General features: G+C 39.1%; 3 protein-coding genes across 5 annotated transcripts in view; 2 read left to right on the top strand and 1 right to left on the bottom strand.

Moving 5' to 3' along the window:
- LOC308305564 (transmembrane protein 179-like) overlaps positions 1–24,835 on the bottom strand; it is a gene marked incomplete at its 3' end in the record, with an annotated part of 467,552 nt that overhangs the window by 339,668 nt on the left and 103,049 nt on the right. The window lies entirely within an intron of this gene.
- On the top strand, positions 4,551–9,386 carry chmp3 (charged multivesicular body protein 3). The gene is made up of 6 exons (XM_080750789.1): positions 4,551–4,683; positions 5,148–5,208; positions 5,860–6,039; positions 6,260–6,381; positions 7,597–7,711; positions 8,213–9,386. The coding sequence occupies exons 1-6, from the start codon at positions 4,639–4,641 to the stop codon at positions 8,350–8,352; spliced, it is 663 nt and encodes a 220-aa protein (XP_080606915.1). The 5' UTR covers positions 4,551–4,638; the 3' UTR covers positions 8,353–9,386.
- Positions 10,732–21,267, top strand: reep1 (receptor accessory protein 1). Of its 3 annotated transcripts, none has more exons than XM_080751362.1 (8): positions 10,732–10,813; positions 12,251–12,323; positions 12,518–12,594; positions 12,784–12,904; positions 13,456–13,569; positions 14,635–14,797; positions 15,765–16,054; positions 17,924–21,267. In XM_080751362.1, the coding sequence occupies exons 1-8, from the start codon at positions 10,782–10,784 to the stop codon at positions 17,993–17,995; spliced, it is 942 nt and encodes a 313-aa protein (XP_080607488.1). In that variant the 5' UTR covers positions 10,732–10,781; the 3' UTR covers positions 17,996–21,267. The 3 variants fall into 3 exon arrangements, with proteins under 3 accessions (XP_080607488.1, XP_080607489.1, XP_080607490.1); XM_080751363.1 differs by having other exon boundaries at positions 10,733–10,813; positions 15,765–15,985; XM_080751364.1 differs by lacking the exon at positions 15,765–16,054 and having other exon boundaries at positions 10,733–10,813.

Raw genomic sequence — 24,835 nt, forward strand, 5'->3', positions numbered from 1 at the left:
TGTACTGTACTTTACTGTACACTACTGTATCTTGCTGTACCTTACTGTGCTGTACGTTACTGTACTTTACTGTACTTTACTGTACACTACTGTACTGTACTGTACCTTACAGTACTGTACTTTACTGTACTCTGCTGTACCTTACTGTACTTTACTGTACTCTACTGTAACTTACTGTACCTTACTGTACTGTACTTTACTCTACTCTACTGTACTGTACCTTACTGTACTTTACTGTACTCTACTGTACCTTACTGTACTATACTGTACTGTACTCTACTGTGCCGTACTGTACCTTACTGTACTGTACTCTACTGTACCTTACTATACTGTACTTTACTGTACTCTACTGTACCTTACTGTACTCTACTGTACTTTACTGTACTCTACTGTACCTTACTGTACTGTACTCTACTGTACCTTTCTGTACTGTACCTTTCTGTACCTTACTGTACTTTACTGTACTCTACTGAACCTTACTGTACTTTTACTGTACTCTACTGAACCTTACTGTACTGTACATATTCTATGTGTTCTAGATCTACATTTTTGATTCTGTGTTTGGGAACCAGCAACTGTCAAATGGACTCCAACTGTAGTGGAGTATATTGAGTGCATATACTGTAGGCTAACAATCCCAGATCACATCTGTCCTCCACTATGTCTATAACCAAGGCGTTCTTCTATGTGGCCACTCCAGACTGAGGAGTGGAGCATGGCTTTTATTGTGTTTGTGGATCTGACTTGGAAATGCATTGGTTTTGATATCTCCCTGACAACCAACAACAACCACTAATATGGCTGACTGTCCCTGCGGGCTCTAGGATATATGGCTATGGGATTTACATCCCATCGCCCGGACTTGATTCTTGATCACAGCTGTGTAATCAGTAGAGTGGAGAGGGACATTTATTTATAGTTTTAACTATAACTATAGTTTTATACATCACACAGCTTAGATATTTGGATCAAATCAGAGAGCAGACCTGTGTGAACGCATTGATATAAATAGCATATCTGAAGTGTGAATATTGCAGCCACAGCGCCTTAATATAAACATGGGTCCCTTTCCTCACTAAACCCATTGGAAATGCATTGGGTGCTTAAAGTTAAACATTTTTATTTTTTTATAATTATACTACAAAACATTTCAAAAAGAAAAATACACGCACACTTGTCCTCAGTAAGCTGAACACATAAAAATTTGAATGGTGTTGAAAGGTGTAAGCGTTTAAGAGATGAAGCGCGCCAAAGTTTTGAGGATACTGACTAGTATAGAAATAAATAATGAAGATAACATACGTGTGCTCGCCTTCCAGGCGAGCCCACAATAATACCTATGACAATAACTTGATTATAATAAATGGGGGGTACATTTATTAGTATTGATTCCGGATGGAGACTGTCTCCATCCAAAATCAATGGGGGTACATCTATTATAATCAAATTATTGTCTTGTCTCTGTGCCCATTTGGGGGATTTGGCCAAAGTGTCAGAATTCTGTAACTACATTGTAAATAACTCCTTTATTCAACTCTTGATGGTCTTGCTATTTCTTTCCTGAGACTTGAAAACACATGGTGGTGCAATAGATTAATGGTGCTTGTACTAAACGTTGATTCACTACATGTTTGTCAATGACAGTAGCTGGATACTGAAGATCAGTTCTTGTCAGCAAGCGACAACCTTTTTGTTAAATCAACTTGTTCAGAAAGAAATTCAGTCATTGGTGAGCTGGTTATATGTCTGGTGGTGAGCTGTCTTTGTGTCCAGTCAATTCATATTATTACAAATATATATAAAATATACAATATAAATTTTAAATGCTGCAGTCCTCTGAGAGGATACTGGACAGTTATTTGAATGAAGGAAATACTTGTGTGAGCTGTTTGTATGACACCAGCACGTTTGTTGGTAGGCCTACTGCTTCTTATTTTTATGTTCTAAGATTTTGAGAAAAGCCTTGGACCATTATTCGGGTATACTACAGACAGGGGTGTCCTACCCTGACCGGTGTCGCACCAAATTCTTGGCCCTGGGCACAAGGGTTCACTGCATGCAGGCCCCCCCATGAATATTCTTCATAGGGGAGGAGGTTTAACCCATTTAGACTGGGAACGCATTATTACCATAGACTGTATAAAAGATATTACGCATTATTTTGTGCTTTACCTAGCAGATATACAAGCTCACAGCACGGCACCGAGTGCCGCGCTGCGAGCTTGTAGATCTGCTATTTTTTTAAGTCTTTGAATATTTCAAATCCTTCTAAGGTTTTTTGAAAAACCTATTTCTATGTTAGGTGAGTCAATATAAGGTTTAACCCCCAAAAAATTGATACAAAAGGTTTTTCAATGGATTCTGGTAGTATTGGGTGTGCTAAATAACATACTCAAAATCTACCAAAATCTACCTCCCCGAAAGCCGCCATTTTCAAGATGGCGTCCGCGTTGACTGCGGGGAGCTTAAAATGGCTATATCTCAAATGGAAAAGATTTTGCTAATATTTTGTCAACTGATTCTGGTACCTCTGGACATTCTTTAGAGCATACTAAAAATAGAGGAAAATATTCCTTTCGGAAAGGTTTCATTTTCAAGATGGCGCGTGACTGGCGTCCACGATGGCTGCAGGAGCTTAAATGCCTATAAACTGGGATTTAATATGTAAAAAATCATCACAATTATGCACTTAGTGACACGTTTTTGACTTTTGGCATGGTGTTGGGTATGGACATAAGGTTTTCAAAAACCATCAGCAACAAGTTGGGCTAGCCCCCTAGTTGTCTGTTTGAAATGAATTCATTATTAAATAGGTCTATACATGGTTGAAACCCCAAATAATTGATGGAAGAGATTTTTCAATGGATTCTGTTACTATTAGGTATGCTAAATAAGATCCTAAAAGCTTAGGAGAAACAAACCACTGAAAAGGCATAATCTTCACGATGGTGTCCATGGGAGCTTAAAATGCATATAAATTGGGAGGGAATATGTGCCATCTTGAAAAGTATGCATTTCCAGTAGTTTTCTTTCCCTAAGCTTTTAGTATGTTATTTAGCATACCCAATAGTAAGAGAATCCATTGAAAAATCTCTTCCATCAATTATTTGGGGTTTCAACCATGTATAGACCTATTTAATAATGAATTAATTTCAAATAGACCACTAGGGGGCTAGCCCAACTTGTTGCAGATGGTTTTTGAAAAACTTATGTCCATGTCCATACCCAACACCATGCCAAAAGTCAAAAACGTGTCACCAAGTGCATAATTGATATGATTTTTTACATATTAAATCCCAGTTTATAGGCATTTAAAGCTCCTGCAGCCATCGTGGACGCCAGTCACGCGCCATCTTGAAAATGAAGCCTTTCCGAAAGGAATATTTTCCTCTATTTTTAGTATGCTCTAAAGAATGTCCAGAGGTAGCAGAATCAGTTGGCAAAATATTAGCAAAATCTTTTCCATTTGAGATATAGCCATTTTAAGCTCCCCACAGTCAACTCAGACGCCATCTTGAAAATGGCGGCTTTCGGGGAGGTAGATTTTGGTAGATTTTGAGTATGTTATTTAGCACACCCAATACTACCAGAATCCATTGAAAAACCTTTTGTATCAATTTTTGGGGGGTTAAGCCATATTTTCTCTTAGAATGACTCACCTATGTCAGTGTTGCTGAAACCTTTTCATGTGAAGGACCCCCAAAATGATATGTATTTGGCCACGGACCCCCATCTCAAAATATTTTGTTCCTGTGACCCCCCAAAAGCTAAATTTGAGTTACAAATGTTCGCTTAAAAAATACATATTCAAAGATTTGCACACATTTTGTGCTCACATGTGAGCTTGTAGATCTTCTATTTTTCAATAGCTAAAGTATAAAATAATTAAGGCCCCTCCATGGGGAATCAAAGCTAATTGAAACTGCATCCTTTCTAGCCTATTCCTGGAAAGTTAGCAAGCTATATGGAAACCATTGTTCTCATGTCAGTTATTTAAAAAATATATATTGACAATTATGATGCAGGGTCTGAATTTCAGTGCAGGATTGTGGGTATTGCATAGGTCTATATGATTGCCACAAATATAGCACTTCTAATGTTGGAGATACCCACACACATCACACATTTACAGACATGCTAATATCATCCAATTTTTCTATTTTTTATTTATTTTTACTAAATCAGATTCATTCTTAGTACAATTTATATGCCACAATGCCAGCTGGACTTTAAAGACTACACCCCCACAACACAATGTTGCTGTTTTGTATTTATGTATTTATTCTTTATGCTTTGGGACCTTATACTTTTTCATATAAACTATATTATTAACTTGACTTGGTGAGGTTGGTGCAAGGTTATACATTATATAATATTTCCAAACTAAACCATGAAGCTGTGTTCAAATTACAACTAGTTATTCATAAAGCCATAAATGTATGTAGGCTATCCACTGTTGTCTGCTGAAGACTTGTCAAACCAGCCTGGTATAGAAAACTCTTGGGAGGGTGAGGGTGTGTTCAATCATATTCGAACTGGGCCGGACCCTAAAAACAGATCAGGAAGTGCCAGGTGATCGAGGCATCGAGCTAGCTAGCTGGCTACTAGTTTAGCTAAAACGTCTTCATATAAGTTACGATGGGACTATTCGGGAGAACACACGAAAAACCACCAAAAGACTTGGTGAGCAGAGACATATTGTGTGTAGTATTACGCTAATAAGATAGCTGTAGTTTGATACGCAACAAACATGGGACTCGCTAACTGTTAGCTTAGCTGTTGCTAGCATGACAACAATATCTTAATAATATACATAAGGTTTGTTATTTCTTCAGCAAATATGTCTCTATTTAATCTGTGTGAATCTCTTCCACACTGTCACGAAAATGTTTAACACGTCATCCCTGTATTTTCATTTGGTATGCAGTTAGCTAGCTGGCATGCTTACACGAGTCAGCTGTTAGCTCAGATGTAAACAAACCTCACTTTTGAGTAGGGGTTTATCCAAGAAGCCTATAAACATTGACATGGTCTTATATTTAGCACATATTTTAAGGCTAAGCTTAGTATTTCACCTATTTAAATGACTAACAATCCCACTATATGTATTGACGTTATTGAAAAAGCCGATAAATGTCCCATTTCAGATCAATGAATGGTCTCTCAAAATTAGGAAGGAGATGAGGGTGATTGACAGACAGATTCGAGGTGAGATATCAACATTTTTCGTTTACAGACTATTTAATCAGCTAAATGTGCTTTAAGTGATTGTTTTGTTAAACCAAAAAGTGTATCGATTAAAAAAAAAATCAGTTAAAGCTCAATCCATTAGTGTTAACTTTGATTTCGAGTGTTTGATCAGTAACAGGTGTCTCTCCATCTATTCACTTTGGTATAGAAAATAAATTATCTGGTGGGTTACACATTCATTCCATCAAGAGAGACCCAAAAAAAAAGAATTTTGCAGCTTGTATTCCAGTTCCAAGTGTCTGATGCTCATTTATTGGTTTTAATCACTTCCATTTTCCAACTTGTTTATATCCTGTGTCATCTATTAGTTCTCTCTCCTTATTGTATGAAATTTTTAGCCCAACCTGTATTTTTTTGTTCACTAAAGATCTGGAGAGACCCCTGCCACTGAAAAATACTCTATAAAAATGGTTACTATGGGAATAAGTTTATTTATCAAAAAATAGATTTAAAAAACCTTTTTCGCACCACCTTTTTTAAATAGCATTTTATGACATTGTGAAGTTTGAGGTCATGGTTACATGATGTAGACACTAGACACAACTCACAAAGTAATATCTATTAATGTTTGACACAACTCACAAAGTAATATCTATTCATGTTTTTCAGACATTCAGAGAGAGGAGGAGAAAGTCAAGAGATCCATCAAAGATGCAGCTAAAAAGGGACAGAAGGATGTATGTGTGATTCTAGCTAAGGAGCTAATCCAGTCAAGGCGAGCTATCAACAAGCTCTATGCTTCTAAAGCCCACATGAACTCCATACAACTCAGCATGAAGAATCAGCTTTGTAAGTAATGAAAGACAGTTACAGTAAAATGGAACGGACAGCGTCATTATATTCCTGCTAGAATTGCTATATTCCCACGCAGGTTTCATTATTCTTGCATTGCCCTTTTTTGAGTCGAAGACCCGGTTGTTCTACTATCGGGTTGTGAATGTGACAGTATGTAACTTACTGTTGTGAATTGTTGGTGTTAGAAAAGTGATTTCTGTTTGTGTGTTTCTAGCTGTGCTGCGTGTAGCTGGGGCGATTCAAAAGAGCACAGAGGTGATGAAAGCCATGCAGAGCCTAGTTAAAATCCCTGAGATCCAAGCCACGATGAGGGACCTCTCAAAGGAGATGATGAAGGTCAGCACTAAAGCCTATAATTTATACTATGTAGCATGATGTCGCTTGCCAAGAAGAACAGATCTACCAGCCATTAACACATCACGTGACACCTGGAATATTAAAGCACAATGACATTTTGTTAAAGGTTTGGGTTGTGTAGTTACACTAAATAACGAGATATATAGCGCAAACAAACTGCCATATCATATCATAGGGTGCATTCGGAAATGCGCACTCAATGCACTGGTGTGCCATGTTGTCGTTCGTTTATTCGGTGCACTCAGTGCGATGTCGTTAGAAAATCCAGTGCGCTGCGCACCGCGTGTGCTGAGTGCACGCACTGAACGACCCTACTCAGTAGATGGGGTTTGGCGTTGTGGTACATCAACGCAGTGTTTTGATTGGTTGATTTTCATTGCAGTGTCTTGTGCTTCTCAGCTGTGAACAATGGCGTAGTAGGAAATGATAACAAAATGCACCATTTGCGGCTATTGGTCCTTTGGGCTTTATTGTTACACACGCATCAATGTGTAAACTAACAGCAGGTAGGCAAATGTTATGAATTAAATTACCTATCAATAGCAGCGTTACGTTAGCAACTGCTGCTTTTCAGAAAGTTTTCATTCAGACAGAAAAAGCGCACAGCTGCCTCTCTTAACTGGTCGTTCGTAAATAAGCCACACTGAATGCACTCTACAAGGCCCCGCCCACTGCACTCACTAAACTGAGCACACAGCCGGTGCGCATTTCCGAACGCACCCTTATATTCCTTTTTTTGAAAGTGAAATGGCTTTATTTTTGTTGTATTACTTTTTGTTGTTGTTGGAAAGGATATCTAGTCCCTCAAAACATACATCACCTACATATATTGTGTGTTACACAAGTTCACCAAAAAGCAACCAAAATCCGATTGACAATGAAAAAATATATTTCACAGAAATTGCTATTGATTAGATTAGAACTAGAAAGGGTCAATTCTGGGAAATTGCAAATGTGGTTGCACTGACACTGACATTGAACTCAATGGACTTTTGAAGTTGCAGAAAAGGTTACAGAAAACATCCACTGAACTCAAAGAACTTCTGGGGTTACAGAAAAGTTAATAGAAAACAGGTTTACTCTAGATGAAATAAAAGTGTACAGAAAAGAATGGACAAGAACAATAGTCTGGTTGCCTTTGCCAGTCTGGCTTTAAAATCTACATCACAGTATGCTGTTCCATATTCATCTCAGGCTGGCATCATTGAGGAAATGATGGAGGACACATTTGAGAGCATGGAAGATGGTGAGGACATGGAGGAGGAGGCAGAGGCAGAGGTTGACAAGATCCTCTTTGAAATCACAGCAGGTAAACTGATTATTAAATGTATCTCAAGGACTGTGAATGTGTTAAAGCAGAACACTGCATTTTTCAGATGTGTCGCAGCATTCTGATAAATCAGCTATTAGTATACTTTTAAGTAGAAGATGCAGTCTTTTACTTGCATCTGCCTTAGCCAAATGGGTATGATGCTATTATAAGCTGTTCCCTGCTTTGGGACTAGAGTGAACAATTCCAAAAGCAGTATATGGAGTGTCTCCAACCATGTTTAAAAAAAGATATCTATCAGATCTAAAAGCTCACAACACCGCATGATAAGTTGTTATCTTGCGTGACACCATCACACAACAAAGCATACAAAATGGCTGAAGTAGTTAATTGAGAAAATCTGAGCTTAAGGATACACTACATTATATTTGTCTATTTTGTGGTTTCTTTCTATAATAGATAATGGCTTGACACTGTGCAATGTTATTATTCGTCAATGCATTTCTATCTAAACCTCTGTATCTGCTTTCATTGTTATAGGTGCCCTGGGCAAAGCACCCAGCAAAGTCACAGATGCCCTGCCTGAAATGGAGCCTGAAGGGGCCACTGCAGCCTCGGAGGATGAGTCAGAAGAGGACATTGAAGAGATGCAGTCCAGATTGGCAGCTCTGAGGAGCTAAACTTGCCTGCCTCTGTCCTTTCAAAGTAGGATTATAAGAGGAGGATCGGTTTGTGTCATCACAGTACCTGTAGATTGTGAAAGCTGTCTCCAAGTGCTAAACTACTTCCGGGACAACTTTTAAGATGAATCTCATCCTTCTCTTATAATCCTAGCTGTCAATGCCATTTTACTCAACCAGTAATGGACAGAGACAACTTTGGTGTTGGGTTTCCCTAGCATCCTCTCTGCTATGTTATCTTTATTTTCTATTTTTTTTATTTTTGTCAACGTAATCAAAGGTTTGCAGTTTGCACTATAGGACAGTTTTGCATTCAAAATGTTTTTTATTTTATTTTTTTCTAGAATGTTTGGCCATCTCGGAATGATTATAGATTTTTGCATAGGTGCCGGGTGACCGTACACAAGCCAAGACATTATCCAAAGCGTGGTGTATACACCCACCATAACCTAGATAAAGGATCTAATACAAGCCAGTTGTATGTTATGTAAGTATCAGAAGCCTGCTTGTGCCTATAGCGCTCAAACATATTGTAGTGTGATCCGAAATTGTGAACCATCATTTAGCAGTCTTTACCCCAAACCCGCTAATAATTTAATAATTATTGATTAGGCTGACCCTTCACATAATGTTCAGTATGATGCAAATCATAATTCTAATCTAGAACATACACCAAACGTACAATCTGTTCTTATATTCTTATCCAACAAATAACTTGTTGAAACACTAGAAGAGTGGAATTTTCTGCGTTGGTATTGATTTCTTTCTTCCTGTACAGTCAAAATGTATCTATATTATATGTTGTCCTTTGTGTATACAAGTACATTTGTTAGAACAATGCACGCATACCGCCCTTAATGATGATCAGCCTGTTAAACATTGACTCATCATCACAACGATTTTCTTTGCCTACATTTCAGAGAAATGCTTGGGAAATGAAATGGTTAATACCAGTGTATTGTGGAATTATTCATTGTGTGTATACTTTTATATGTGGGTGGGAGAAATGTGAAAATAAACTTTTAAGAACAACAGTATCGGTCCAGCAATACAAAACAATCTCATTTTGCTGTTGGCTGCATAGTGTGAGTAGCCTGACACTCAGCCTGAATTGACATTTCGTTTCACTTCATTATGAATCGCCAAAACAAAAAAATTAAAGGGGTGTGGCTAGCGATTCAGGGTCTGGAACTAGGCTATAGTGTGAGTGCTTGTAGAGAAACGTGTGAAACGGACCTGAGTTGTAACTATACTCTTGGCTCATTTTTCTGTCGACACTAAATCAACTTCGCCAAAAATAGCGGACACATTGAACTTGTAGATCGCCTATTTTGGTGACCGTTCTCCCCAGGATAGGGAACCCATCCCTTCAAAAGGTTAAATTCTAACTTTTATGATGAATTACACCTATCCTCAGTTCCTCACCCACATTCTGCACTGATGAGAGACACTCTGACCTTTAAGGCCTGTCCATACTTTGACCGAAACCGCCCTTTTTGGTCAAAAGGTCCTTTTCGACCATAAAATGATGTCCCTCGCAACTTCTGAAAAACAGACTGAATGAGCAATCACTGTTGGAGGAAATATATGACAAACCACGAATGTGTGTAATACAAAGCCAAAGTGCAGTAACTACGTTTTTGGACACCAACTTATTTGTTTATACCAAAGGTCAACGCACTGGCTTTGTAGGGCAACATAGTCCTAGTTAATATTGCTATAATATTAGAGTATTGAGGCTGTGTATTCAGTCTTAAAGTTATTTTGTGATGTTCCTCCTAATTATCAATGTAGACAAAGGATTGGCCTTGTACCAGCAGCAACCCGCCCTGGTAGCTTTTGTTGTATTGTAACCTGACTGTAACTGAATCCCAACTCTGTTATTTGGCTGGACTGGGGCTCTGGGCCTACTGGATGTAGGGCTCAGGTTTAAAGCTAGGTCTACTGACAAAGGTGCCGTGCTGCAGCTTTGCGAAGATAGCAATAGGCTATGTGATAAGTTAACTGAATATAGTTTTTTACAGTCTGGTGGTCTATTGTGGCCCACCCCATTCTGTCACTATGAGCTATGTGGCTATATTGCCAATTTCTTTTTATTTATTTATAAAATAGCATGTAGTTTAAAGCTGTATACTTTTTTCTAATCTCTCACACTCACACAATTCAATTTCAATTCCACACACACACACACACACACACACACACACACACACACACACACACACACACACACACACACACACACACACACACACACACACACAACAATGCCATCTATAGACTATAGTTCGGAGCAGTGAGCACTATGTTTACCCCGAATCACGTTCTTGCATGCGTGCGCCAGCTCTGGAGACCGCTCTCTGGTGCGCCTGTCAACTGGCAAAAGACTCCTCCCCGCAGACAGCGCGATCTGTCGCCTTCACAGCGCAATGGTCTCGTGGATTATCTCTAGACTTGTGGTGTAAGTTGTGTTTTATTTTATTTTTTATCTTATTTCATATTACCATTGATGATGAAGGGAATGTGAATAGCGTTTACCGGTCGTCGCGCGATTTTAAACCGTTATTTGGCCAGGTGCATGGGCTGGATTGCCGGCAGAGCAATTTGGGGTTTATTTCTAAGCATAATAAACCGTGACTCTGGCTTTTGAGACGAAGCGAGCCTTTTAGGATCGGAATGCAACAAAACAATTATGGAACGGTACTTTGTCATTTCAGCATTTAGCTGGGCCTATGTGGGCCTATGCCCTATTAAATTCATTCGCACGGTTAGTGGCTTGATATTCTATGTTTTCCATGTATTTTCCATTCTAGACAAAGAGGTGACGTGGCTGGCCAAATTATCATGTATATTATTTATAAAACAGTGCAGACAGAGCAGCATTAGAAACAAGAGTCTGCATAATATGCAGTCATAAACTGCACGTGAATTTCCCCAATGGGCGAAGTGACTGAATTAGCCTTTTGAAACAGAGCAGCTTTGAGTGGAGCTATTTTGTGTTGGTGCATGTACTGGGAAAACAAAGAGATGGGTCTGAGTCAGTGTAGCTACTCCAGTTACAATGCAACCGTGACTCATACAGTATTATTCAGACATTTACAGTTAATCACATCCTTTATAAGTAGCTGGATGTCAATGTCGCCATTATCACTGAATTAACCAGTTTTACCGACAACACAGTGGAACATTGACACTTGACAGTGCAGAAAAGACTGATAGCTACCCAAACCTCGAAATAGAAAGTCAATCAATTTTAAATTAGACAATATCCTGTTACATATGTCTGTCTTGGAATTCACGGCAGCAGCCTTGGGCTATTCAAAGCATGGCAATCTAGCCTAGGCTATATTTGGTTTATTCAACATCGAGCTGAAACAAGTCGCTTTTAGGGCCTGTTTACTTATTTTGAAGCGACCTTGCACATGTAAACTCTATAATGGAAGTTGTCTGCAGGCTTGACCAACACGGTGTAGTCTTATGTAGGTCAGTAATTCGAGCAGGTCGCACTCACAGCTGTTGCTATAGCTGTTGCACTTGAAGAGGGTCCTGTCCTCAGTGTCCTGTTGACTGTACAGTCAGCACTGCACAGGTGTCTACCACTGTTCCCCAAATAAAAGCAATACAAACATGTTACCATTATTTAGGTGTGTGTGTGTGTGTGTGTATGTGTATGCCTATCCTTTGTTTTAAAACTATTTGTCAGCACATTAATATTAAATTGTGTAAATTACTGTCAAGAAGCCTATACAACCTCGATAGGGCAAAAGTTGGACCTTTGCGCACGTGTAGGCCTGATGCCCAAGGACTATTTTTGTCAAGGATATATGGTTCCTTCTGTGTTCTTTGACCTTTCAAATCCACAATTACTAACTGTATATCTAATTTTCCTGTATTCTAGACTTGTCTTCGGCACATTATATCCTGCATACTCGTCATACAAAGCTGTCAAGACAAAAGATGTGAAAGAATATGTAAGTAGGCTATGGTTAAGTAGCTATAATTATTATGACACACACACACACACACACACACACACACACACACACACACACACACACACACACACACACACACACACACACACACACACACACACACAGTATATAGTGTGAGTATAGTGGGACTTGTTATCTTGTTATTCTTACCTGTCACTGTTCATTTTCAGGTAAAATGGATGATGTACTGGATTATATTTGCCATATATACTACTGTAGAAACATTTTCAGATATATTTCTATGTTGGTAAGTATGCTTCACATAATTATTTTATTTTTTTATTTTTTCTATTATTTCTTATTTAGCCTACCTATATCTAAAATACATTAAAATTATTCAGGTATTTTATTTAATTAATACAAATGATGTAATGTACAGGAAACATCTTGTTTTATTAATGAGCAGTGAGCACATGATTGTGTGTGTTCATTACAGGGTTCCTTTCTACTATGAGCTGAAGATAGCCTTTGTGGTGTGGTTACTGTCCCCTTACACAAAAGGCTCCAGCGTGCTTTACAGGAAGTTCGTTCATCCCACACTTTCCTCTAAAGAGAAGGTGAAATCTTTGTCCATCCTGTTTTTCCTTTCCTTCTGTCGTGTTTATTGAAGGGACGAGGAGTTAGATATGTTTTACTTAGGGCTTAGATGAGCTTTTATTAATTTTGATCCAAGTTTTTTTTCTCTTACTGATTTTACTCTCACACTTTACTTGACGTGTTGCAAACTGCGGAGGAAAGGATAGGAAATGTCTTTCCCGGTTTCTCTTTTTTTTCTTCTACTTTATTCTTGGGTCAGGAAACACGTCAGAGAAAGTTCAGGGTTTAGGAGCCCAACAGACAGGCATAATGTGATCACATCTCAGGGGGTGTCGTTTTGTTTTCTTTGTTAAATATGTGCTCCTTGACATCTAGAGGGATTACAAATACATGACTAGATTTAAGATTAAACTGTAGTGATTCACATATACCTGTCAGTCTGTCAACTTTTCCTGTGAAAACTATTTATGTACGGTAGTTTACAAACAAAACATCTGCAAAGAGGATGTATTTTCTGAGGCTCATTAAGAGACGTAACATGAACATTTACGCTTTGTTTTACTTGTGCCAGGACATTGATGAATATCTCTGCCAAGCGAAGGACAAAAGCTATGACACCCTGGTGCATTTTGGGAAGAAAGGGCTCAATGTGGCGGCCACAGCTGCTGTCCTGGCCGCAACAAAGGTACTGCTGACTGTGAATATTTTATTTGTACTGACCTGGGTGTACGTTGGAATGGAGTGATGTTTTTCTGGGTTTCACATACTAAAGATGGCTTGTTGTGCCTGTAAAATTACAATTTAAAGGGATATTTCACTTTAAAAAAAAACTTTTGGTAATTTTATCATCTAATCAGGCTTTTATGAACACCCTGAACAGTTTTTAATTTGCTTTATTCAATATTTAGATATTTGATGTAAATGTTATCTGGCCCTTTTCCTGCAGGACATCTTTGGGAAAATGGAAAAAAAAATACAATAAAAAATTATTAAAAATAAATAAAACAAGTTATCAAAAAACACGGCCTGCTCATGTATTAGGAGGGTAGTATAGACAGGTTTCTTGTTTACAAACATTGAGACTAAATGCACAGGTGACGACTGTATCATGTAATCAATTCCGTCCAATCCCCAAACCTGTTGTTTTGGGGAGCGCTGGTTTCATTGGCTAATTTTGGTACCGACCTGCGCACGCATCTAGTTCTTATCAGTGTAACGTGGACCAGAAACCCGTCTATGAATCACCAGAAAAAATAATGTGTGTTTTTAATGAATCTATCATGGTAAAAAATGGAGTTGGAAGTTACAATGGGTGTGTATGAGGACTGATAGCATTTACATCAAATATCTAAATATTGAATCAAGCAAATTAAAAACTGTTCAGGGTGTTCATAAAAGCCTGATTAGATGATAAAATGACCAAAGGTTTTTTTTTAAAGTGAAATATCCCTTTAAGCTATCACAATTTGGCATTTAGGGGGTGAGGTAGAATCTGAAGAGATGAGTTTTCAGACTGCGGCAGAAAATTGGGAGTGAGTTTGCAGTCCTCACTGTGTGTGTGTGTGTGTGTGTGTGTGTGTGTGTGTGTGTGTGTGTGTGTGTGTGTGTGGGGTGGGGGGGGGGGGGGGGGGGGGTGTCATTCTACAGTTTGGGTGTCAGCAAATCACCTTGTGATGTCAGCATAATTACATTACTCTGTCAATTTAAATATTTAAAGTCTATTTTTTTGCCTGCTAAAATCCCACTCCAGGGCCAGGGAGTCTTGTCAGACAAACTGAGAAGTTTCAGCATGCAGGACTTGTCTTCCTACCAGTCTGACCCTACCAACCCAGGCTCTGTCAACACTCAGTCTGTACCACCTCAGCACAGGACCAAAACCATGATGCGCAGCAAATCAGAGAGCTACACCAATGGTGAGACTGCCATGTTGGCACAATGAAATAGTGGAAAAAGTGGCCACTTGGGGGTTATAGAGCATACAAGCATACCTTTTTTATAAAGGCAGGGTGTAGATTTTATTTATGTTCCATTTTGTTGGAATATATCAGCAAGTAAAGATACTTTAATAATTTGGCATAGTGAAAGTTAATTAAAAAAAGACATAACAACTTGGGTGTATGCCCAGCATAATATAACTGCTTGCTTGGGCATTAAATAATGTCTCTGCACTGCAGACACAGTGCCTGTTTCCTTTGCGGAACACATTTTACCCTATGTTTTTCTGCCTTCCTGTTAAGCTTGTTCAATCCTACAGATATTGTCAGTACCTCCACTTTCCTGAAGTGCCCCTCACCCTAAATGAGCTTTCCTGTTTGGAAACTGCTATACTGTAGCTGCAGGGCTGCAATGCTAGCAATACTCATTGTTTCCACAGTTGTCATTTCGTATCAAGCTTATGTCTTTGCATAACAAGCATGTTTCAAACATTATCCTAATGTTTTAATCTGGTAAGCGGTATTGTACAAATAATTGTTGCCAAGACACCTTATTTAATGATTGATACTGGTGATTTGGTGAATATGTTGTCAACATAACAATATTGTCAAATGTCTTCTGCTTTTAGTTCTCTCTGGAGTATGGAGATTAGTTCGGAGGACATACTGTACTGCACTTACAGTCGCCTACTGACAAAGGACAGGGTTAGGGTTGTTTATGCCACGAGCAAAAACCTTTTTTTATCGACTCAATTACGTTCCTTCTGAGGCACCTCTCCGAACAATGATCAGGCCCTTATGGCACAAACCCCCACAGACTTAATGAGATGCAGTACTCCAGCAATTACCGTAAAACATTTGCTTGCTGCTTGTTGGCCAACGACTGTATTTCTGTGTGCTAGCCTCTGTTACTTATTCTTTCCCACCGTTCCTTTTCACGGTGCAGGACGGGATTTTGACATGACTGACTATGAGATGTTGGGCTTGGATGGTTGTGACAACAAGGAGCTGCTATCTCAGCCTTTTGTGCCTTCCAAGCCCCAGAATGACATCCGCACAGGCACATCCCCTTTACCCTCTCTGACCCCCCAGTCCTCTCCACCCTCCACACCATCTCCACCCTCCACACCACCACCCACCCCTCGAACTACAGAGCAGGCTGAGGAGGTGAGAAAAGGGGTGCAGACAGCATCAAACTCACCACAGCTCATGCTGATTAAGAGGAAGGCTCCTGAGGTACTGCCTGTAAATATGGCCGCTCAGCTGCTCTTTGGTTCTAATGACCCACTGGAGAGCGGTTATTAACACACTGATTCACTAATGTGTACTGCTGTGCATCTAACTGAATCATGACAGACCAATTGACCATTATTCACACACATGTTGCTCTTGCGTCATACATGGGATCATACCCATGGCCATGTGATGTACTGTAAGAGCAAATTCGCTGAGTTGGGAATATGGTCAACACTATCACTGCACCCCGGATCTCTGCCTGACAGCCTTGTGGCTAAATCTTGCCTTTATGCTAAACCCCACATTGGTTTTAGTGGAATGACAGATTAGTGCAAATGAATGTGGTTTTTGGTTTGGACTTACATTTTATGTTTGCAATGATTTCCACATTTTGGTTGTGAGTAATTAGGTCAAATAGGTCCATGGATCTTACAGTGAATCAAGATATCTTTCCCCCCCATTTTCCCATTATGTTTTAAATATTTTTGGAAGTCAATGACAGTTGGATCTGGCTGAAACCATGCCCAAATGTGGAGACGACTGGCGTTACAGTACTTACATCACAGACTGGCCACATGAAGTCAGGATCTTCATAAATCCACACCGTTATAGTCACTGTCTTTACTAGTCTTTTCAGCCCTGTTATTTTATCCTTGTCATTTTTGCGTGGTGCTCCTGGAAGGATGTAAGTACATCTGGCTTACATCTTGGCACAAAGCGCTCAAGGTTTGTTGTGCGCCCAGAGTCACATTGTCCGCAAAGTACTGCGTTCGGTGTATGTGTCGCGTATCTGTCTGCCGTAGCCAATCAGCCGAACGCAGTACTTGCGTACTCTGTTGGCGCAAGTTATTAACTCAACTCATGAATAGCACCACTCACTTCAAACTAGGTGTGATGTTTTTCCATTGTCTTTCACAGCTGGCAGTTTTCTTTAAACAATCTTGTAATAAGTAAGTAATCATCAGAATCAGAAAGCAGTCCCTGAAGGGTGATCATAGACCTATATTTCTAAAATCAAGTGTCTTACCTTTTGGTATGTTATTGTGCAACTATGCACTCCATCCAACCAGTAAGATGCCATCTGGCCAGTGATGTATATCGGACCAGTTACCCATATATGGAGACCCCTGGTACTCATATATGGAGATCCATGTACTGTATATGGAGATATGCTGTGAGAACCCAAACATGCTAATTCAGTTATTCGTTATGTGAAAGTCCTATGACGTCTTATGTCATCTGACATCATACAATCACTTTTTTGCCCATATATGGAGATCCCTGTCTATAGAACCAGCCTCACAGATATGGGCTGTCTTGGCCATATATGGATTCTGTTAGTGTGGTATGTAGTCGATGTAGCCTCCATACTGTATATGGGCATTCCCATCTTCTTCTTTCGTGTATCATCGACCTTGATGATTGGTTGGCGACATTAATTTTATTTCACAAGATTTCTTGTTACTTAGGGGAGGCCATGGGGCTGGCTAACGTCTTCTCCCCCTTGCTGACGTCGGCTTAGGCATATGAAATCCTGTAGATATGGGCTTAATATTGATGACATCAGGGATCTCCATATATCGGCATAAAAGGGATTCTGTTAGTGTGGTTCCCCTCACATCACAGTGATGTCAGAGCGGAAAACCCATAGACCGTAAAAGAGCGTACACAGACGGACGGGCGTACGGAGACATGATGTGCCGTTTCTCATACTAAACAGCGACCTTCATCGCAATTAAATTAACCAGGATCATCTGACTGGTGAATAGTGCACGATTCCTTTTCAAATCAGTTGTGACTATATATGCGAACTTAATCACATCTCCTTTCTCTCTTTCTCTTCTTTTTTAATCTTTTATTTTTATCTAGCCTCCTCCTAGAGTCTTAAGGCCTCTCACAAGATCCAGGAGTGCCCTTTGCTCAAACAATGAAGCCATGTGAAACTGCGTCCTCAAGACATCTTTAGCTGCCTTCGCTCTAAGGAAAAGAAGATGGAAGAAATACTGTATGGCCAAAAGCTAAATATATAAAGCAGCCTTGTTTAAAAAAAGGTAATACCAAAGTGACTTATGACCCTTCTATATGTAGTATTTAACTTTAGGCACATGGTAAAAAACATGTGACCTGTGAGTGACATCAAAGCAGTGGGTTCCACGCTGGCAGACTTTTCAATTTAATTTGCGGGTTACCTGAATATGTTTTCTATTTACAATATGTACAGTTTGTGTGATTGTCATGTTCCTGTTTTGTTTTTATATCATATTTAGGGAGACAATTGCATGTATGTCTCCCTACTGGTGTTTTATCAAGCAGAATGTAGTTACTGAATATTGTGACTGGAATTGACATGTTAAGAAATGTGTCATGCCAAGGTATGACTGTGTAACCCCTACCCTCATGGCGTGTAGAGCCCTGAACTAAAGGAACCCACTCTGTTATTACTACAAGGTAGGCTATTCAGAAATACGTTTGTCAATTACAGGAAGAGCATATTCTGAGGAAGACAAAAGTCAGACAGTAGTGACTGACAATATTCTATACATACAATATTCTGTTCCTTATCTCTGCATAAAAACCTCAAGAGACCTTAACAACATAGCTCCACTGGTGGCCATATGTATGACTAACCATGTTCTTTTCTAAAACTTTTTGCACTATGTTTAGAATGACATTTACTGCCCTCAGTACCTAGAAAGGGACTGTAACATATATACAGTATATACAGTATATGCATCACACATCCTGAGTTCAATATAATTAGCAACCAGTAAGACTCCCTAATTCGGGAGATAAGCGACCGTCAGGTCATGTTGTCTGCAAAAAGAAACCTTGTGGTGGCGCTAGAAGAGGGGTATGTGAGAAATCAGGGGCGGAGGTTGTGGTTTGCCAGCCAAGGAGTGTGTGCAAAGTTTGGCATGGATAGGGGCAACGGTGCCAGAGATAAGAGTAGGGCCAGAAGTGTGACGTGACGTGACGTGACGTGACGTGACGTGACGTGACGTGACGTGACGGACATACTGACTGACAGAGGGACTGACAGACAGCCGGTGGAGGTTTTCATTGTAACTTGCGACCTAGCGGTCGAAATGAATCATTGCAACCTGGCGGTCGCAATAATTTAACCTCAGATAATTGTGTCCATGTTCTGTCTGATAAGGAAATAATTGTGGTGTGCAGCAAGTATAGAAATAGCATTTTCATCACAGATAATGAAAATAATGGAGATAGGCCTATAATATAAAGTGGAGCAGACTGTTTTGACAATCCATATGGAACCAACTCAGATTCACAGCATAATAGGCATGGACAGCAAACCCACAACATACGTGTTTCATTACAAATCCTTTGTCAGCATGTTGTGTTGATAACACTGATGAAGGCTTTGTAGTACATTAAGTGTTTCCTGCCAACTAGTCAAATTTCTGAGTGCTGGCAATTCCTAACTGTAAAGATAACCTTTCTAGGGTGTGTACCTAGAATAAGTTTGAGTTGTGCTCTCACCCTCTTGAATTTACTTAACAACGTAACAATTTACTTAACAAAGAACCTGTTAGTGTAAAGTTCATTACGATGTGTGATCTTCACCCTTTGAAAAACTCCTTCTGGTTGTCAACAGAATGGAGAAATCCAATCTACTTCCTGGTGTAAATGACATGAGATCCCAGGTCCTGTGCCTACACTGTTGGGTGCATACTGTTCCACCACTGACAATAACAGAATGCAGTAGACAGCAAGGTGCAAGGGAAAGCTAGATTACTCAATAGATACTCAAGTCCTACAAGTTAGTTTACTAACCAGTAAAATATGAATGAACGATACACAGCGTTAGAAATTAACTAAAATCATTGCACTGGACTTAATATGTAGCAGCATGTTGTATTTAACATGGTTCGTTTTCCAGGTTTAAAATCACTGTGTATCATTCTGCTGTTAACTAAGAAACTAAAAAAGAAAATCATCTAAACAAACTTTTTTTTTTTTTTTTGCAAGAGGGGATGCACTTGTCTCTTTGTGAAATGTTTTAATTCAGCACTGTATATCGTTATTCACTGGGCCTGAAGCGTGGCAACATTTCTTCACGTTATCACTGTGTCTGTAAATGATAGTTGAATTAGATAGTTGGAACAGCAAAATGTCACTATCATTTATAATGAAGTTTGACACAAAAGCTTCTCAGGTACACTTGTTCTGTTTACACGTCATTCACGCGGACGTTGTAGATACTTGATATGCACACAAAATATTACTTTAATGGGTAAACGGTCAAAACATGAAGCAGGAAAATGCTGACCTGTGGTATGGTCTGAAAGGTTGCATTAGTGGTTTCAGTGTTACTGTATGTGTTGGAATGTGATTCCCTTCTATTAAGAAAAACCTAGTAATACTACCAAGTAAAACTGAGAAAAATACATTGAACATGTTGAGGCCATGTAGGCTAGTAGATTTGTATACTTGTGTATAGATTAATAAGAAACTCATCACTGCATGATGTTTATTTGTATGAAATTGTTTCTCTTAAGTGAATTTGTGTGAAGCTTTTCATGGCCTCATCAGATGCCTTGCTGGAAAAAAGAAATACATTTTTCATCATAGAGTGCTTTATTGGAAGACACAGGAAATGTCACTTTCAGTTTGTTAAATATATACATAAGGAACATGTCTTATAATAAAAGATGAGCCACTTTCTCTATGATGAAGAAAGAATACTTTCCCAAGTTCTGGCAGGCCAGAATCTCAAAATGCTTAAATCTGTAATCTTGATTGTGGATAAGACAGAAGGAGCTATGTGATGACATGAGTTTATGGCTTTCACTTGATCTTTACACTAAGTCAAAAGTGTTTGTTGGTGAATTGATATTAAGCCATTAAATATAGAAGCAAACTTTAACACTTGTGTATGCGTTTAAATATCTGTTCTTTTTGAAAGATAATTTACCATCGGAGACACATGTCAAAGCAACATGTGAAAGCAACCTGTGATTTCAATGAGCCAATAGTAAATTAATTCCAAAAGCGTCAACTAAAAAGAGACAGATTCCGCCGAGACAATATTAACATTTTCAAAGACAGTTGCTCAAAACAGCTGAACATCATCTCACCAAAACCACAGGATACTAGACTAGACTTTCAACAGATGAGAAAATGTGATAAGCATGTAATCTGACATACAACGAAAATTGCATCATGTAATGAAAATACCTGAATAACACATTGAAAAACTACAGGTTGAGGTTGACCCTATCGTGGTACTTAAAGTATGGATCGTCAAGGTACCAGTTCCTCCTCTTCCAGAATTTGGTGGTCATTTTATCCAAAAGCTTGCACTGTGTTTTGTTACAAAACACGTGTTCCCTCAGGCGACTCCTTCGTGCAGGCAGCTTTCTCCACAATTTCTTTTTGTATCCAGCCTACACACAAGAAATATCAGTCAAATACAAGTTCATCCATCGTTAGGGCTGTCACGAAGACTCACATTTTACATGACGATTAATCGTCACTCAAATAATTGCGATTAACAATTTAATTGTGTTTCTTTTGTTGATAATTGCATTTCTGTTTCGCTTTTAGGATTTGAAGTTGCACACGGCAGATATGACACATAACTCTAAATACACAAAGAAATGACATATTTGACGACTTTAAACTTGAAAAAGAACATTGACAGTGGAAATAGCCGATCTACAAGCTTGTAGATCTGCTATTTTTCAACTTATGACGATTATGACAAAATAATTGCGATTATGTCAAATAATTGCGATTATGTCAAATAATTGCGATTTGACGATTATGTAATAATTGTGACAGCCCTATCCATCATCACCACTAGGGTTTCAGAAAGACAAGAATTTTCAGAAACATCACTATCATTACGTTGTCATCTAGTGATTGTCCTGGCAATAATACAGTCAAATTATTAGGCCTCAATACTATAGGCCAAGGCCAGTGGTTCTCAAATGGGGGTAGGTGTACCACTAGGGGTACGCAGACTGAGGTACTATAGGGGTTATGTGAGAGAAAGTGGAAAATGGAAAAACACATTTTAGAGTAAATGTGCTCTAATTTAAATTTTTTCCACTCCTTTTCTTATATGTAATGTTATATTCTTCAATATATTCTTCCAAGGCTGGGTTATCGTTCAATCATAGCATCGGGTGGATAAAACTTTTCATTTTGAACTTGAACTGCTATTTTTGCAACTTTTGTATGACACTGTAGTATGCAAAGTAGGGTATTAATCTACCAAAGAAAGAGGTTAAATATGGAGATATGAGGTTTCTGTCTAACAACGATATGCTAGATTTAGTTTTTTAAGTAATATGTTGTTGTCGGGTAAAGGGGGAACTTCGATCCAGAGATCAGGAAAAGCCTAAAAGGTTTGAGCACCACTGCTATAGGCCATCTACAGTATGTTCTGTAGCCTAGGACTGCCACTGGTGGTGTCTCATGTAGAAAATGCTACACGGTAAACTCCTCCATTTTCATTTAAGTCTAACAGTGTTCAAACAGACCAGACTCTGAGTTAAAGGACAACTCCGGCCTAAATAACATCTAGGCTCATTTGCCTACTTATATTGAACCCAAATGACTGTCCATGGGGTCTAGTTGTCCAGTTTCCCCAGCAGAACCCAGCAGCCCTCATAGCTTAAGAAGAGTGGAGCCCATAAGCCTATCGCTTTTACGCTATTTGTTGCGGTCAAAAGTGATATTATTTTTCATGAACATGTTACTAGTTCTCATTACTTGGTTGTCCCGCACAGGCCGCCATAGTCTGCTAAACAGATGTTAGGCTGTTATGTGTTTTGCCAAGTCCTGGAAAAGATACACTGTGAATGGCCAGTACAGTCACTTTGATTGGCAGTTGTGCCGATTGCTGAATGCTCACCTCAAAACATGATTTACAAGACTGTGGTGGCTTGTATTGGACAATCACGGCATGGATGTGTTAGTAATGACAACTAGAAACACATTCATGGAAAATAAAAACACTTTTGACCGCAACAAATAGTGTAAAAGCCATAGGCTTATCCGCTCCACTCGTAAGCTATGAGGGCTGCTGGGTTCTACTGGGGAAACTGGACAAAAGGAGCATTTCTGCCTAATAGACCCCATTTTGGGATCACTATTAGTAGGAAAATGAGCCTAGATGTTATTTAGTCTGGAGTTGTCCTTTAACTGAACACTGAGGAGTTTACTGTGCTGTACTTACTGCAACAATTACAAAAAAGATTCAGTACCTGGCGTCTGACCCAGAGACCACAATGCAACCTCAGGAATCTGTCCTTCACAGATTCCACAGATTTCCTTTTCGCCTTCCTCACACTGTAATATGTCAGGCTTCTGATTGGCTGCTGAACCAGGCCTGGAATTAGTGGTGAGACACTGCAACAAAATAGAAAGAAAAATTATGAATCATCCTCGTTTAAGCCTTCAACTTTAATTTCATTTAAGTTATTGATGTATTATCTTGCTTATTGTAAGTCACTTTGGGTTAAGAGCATCTGCTAAATGCCTAAATTGTAAGTTAACATGCTGTTTATTTACGATTCGTAACTAAACTTAATTCACTGGTTTTGGTATTTACAATTACCGTTGCAAGAGACTCTGTTGGGGTGGCTGGCACAGCTTAGCAGACATAGAAGCCCAGACAGGCGTAGATCTCTGCAGAGTTGGAGGTCGAATGACTGTAGAGAACTGGCAGAGCTTTGGTGCTCTGGCACTGACAACGAGCTGCCTCAGCAAACCTGTCCAACATAACATTTTTGACTGATTGATTAATTTAATACTTTATTAAGGCTAAAAGGACAACACAAAAAGTCCTAAGTGTTTCCATTGTGGTCCCGTGTATTCAATTCATTGAAACATTTAAAGACATATAATAACATACAAGAAATGGTCAACGCTAGTAGTAATAAAAGTATGCGTACAGAAAACAATTGGGGCATCAAGCTTAGAAGACTTTTCTAGGACAGATTGGTGCTCTCTTATGGCAGTTTTGAAGGAGGATAAGGAGGCACACTTTTTTTTACATACATTGGGCACTAATCCCTTGAAGATCAGGCACATTCCAAGTTGCTGTACTCGGTCCTCTACCCTGAGCCATCCCACCCTAGTATAATTAAATGAGCAGGGGTTAGGTCCTAAGTGTGAGGTTATTGGTTAATAACAGGTAGTAACTAGCCGCAACTTGCAACTCTAGTTTTTATTTTTTACATGTTGAATCTAGAGTTGCAACCTCAACCATTGAAAGTCCTATCTGATTCTATTCAACAATGTTAAAATCACCAACATTGCTGCTGTACTGAAAACTTGAATTACCCTCTTTGTGTTAAAAATCCACCATAGACATTTATGAGCTACTTTCTGTCAATAAATTCGGTGCAGGTGATTCTTTTTTGAAGTGTGTTTGGAAGCGCTCGTTGGAAATCACGGTCCTGTGTACCACCTTTTTCTAAATGTCACATAATGCAGGACGTTGCGTTATTGAAAACCGAGCTTCCAAACTCCAACACTTAGAACAAGCTCACCTGTTATGTCCTGTACAGAATGTATTGACAGGAAGTAGCTCATAACATGTCTACAGTGGATTTTTATGAAACAAACACTTTGGAGATAGAGGATAATTCAAGCTTTCAGTACAGCTGCAATGGTGGTGGTGAGTTTAACGTCATTCAATACAATCAGATAGGACTTTTCTGTTTGGGCTGTCAATGGTTGTGGTTACAACTCTAGATTCAACTTTTCTTTTTTAATCTAGAGATGCAAGTTGCAGCTAGGTAGTAA

Source organism: Nannobrachium achirus (assembly GCF_963921795.1).
Source record: "Nannobrachium achirus genome assembly, chromosome: 20".
NCBI classification, from domain to species: Eukaryota; Metazoa; Chordata; class Actinopteri; order Myctophiformes; family Myctophidae; genus Nannobrachium; species Nannobrachium achirus.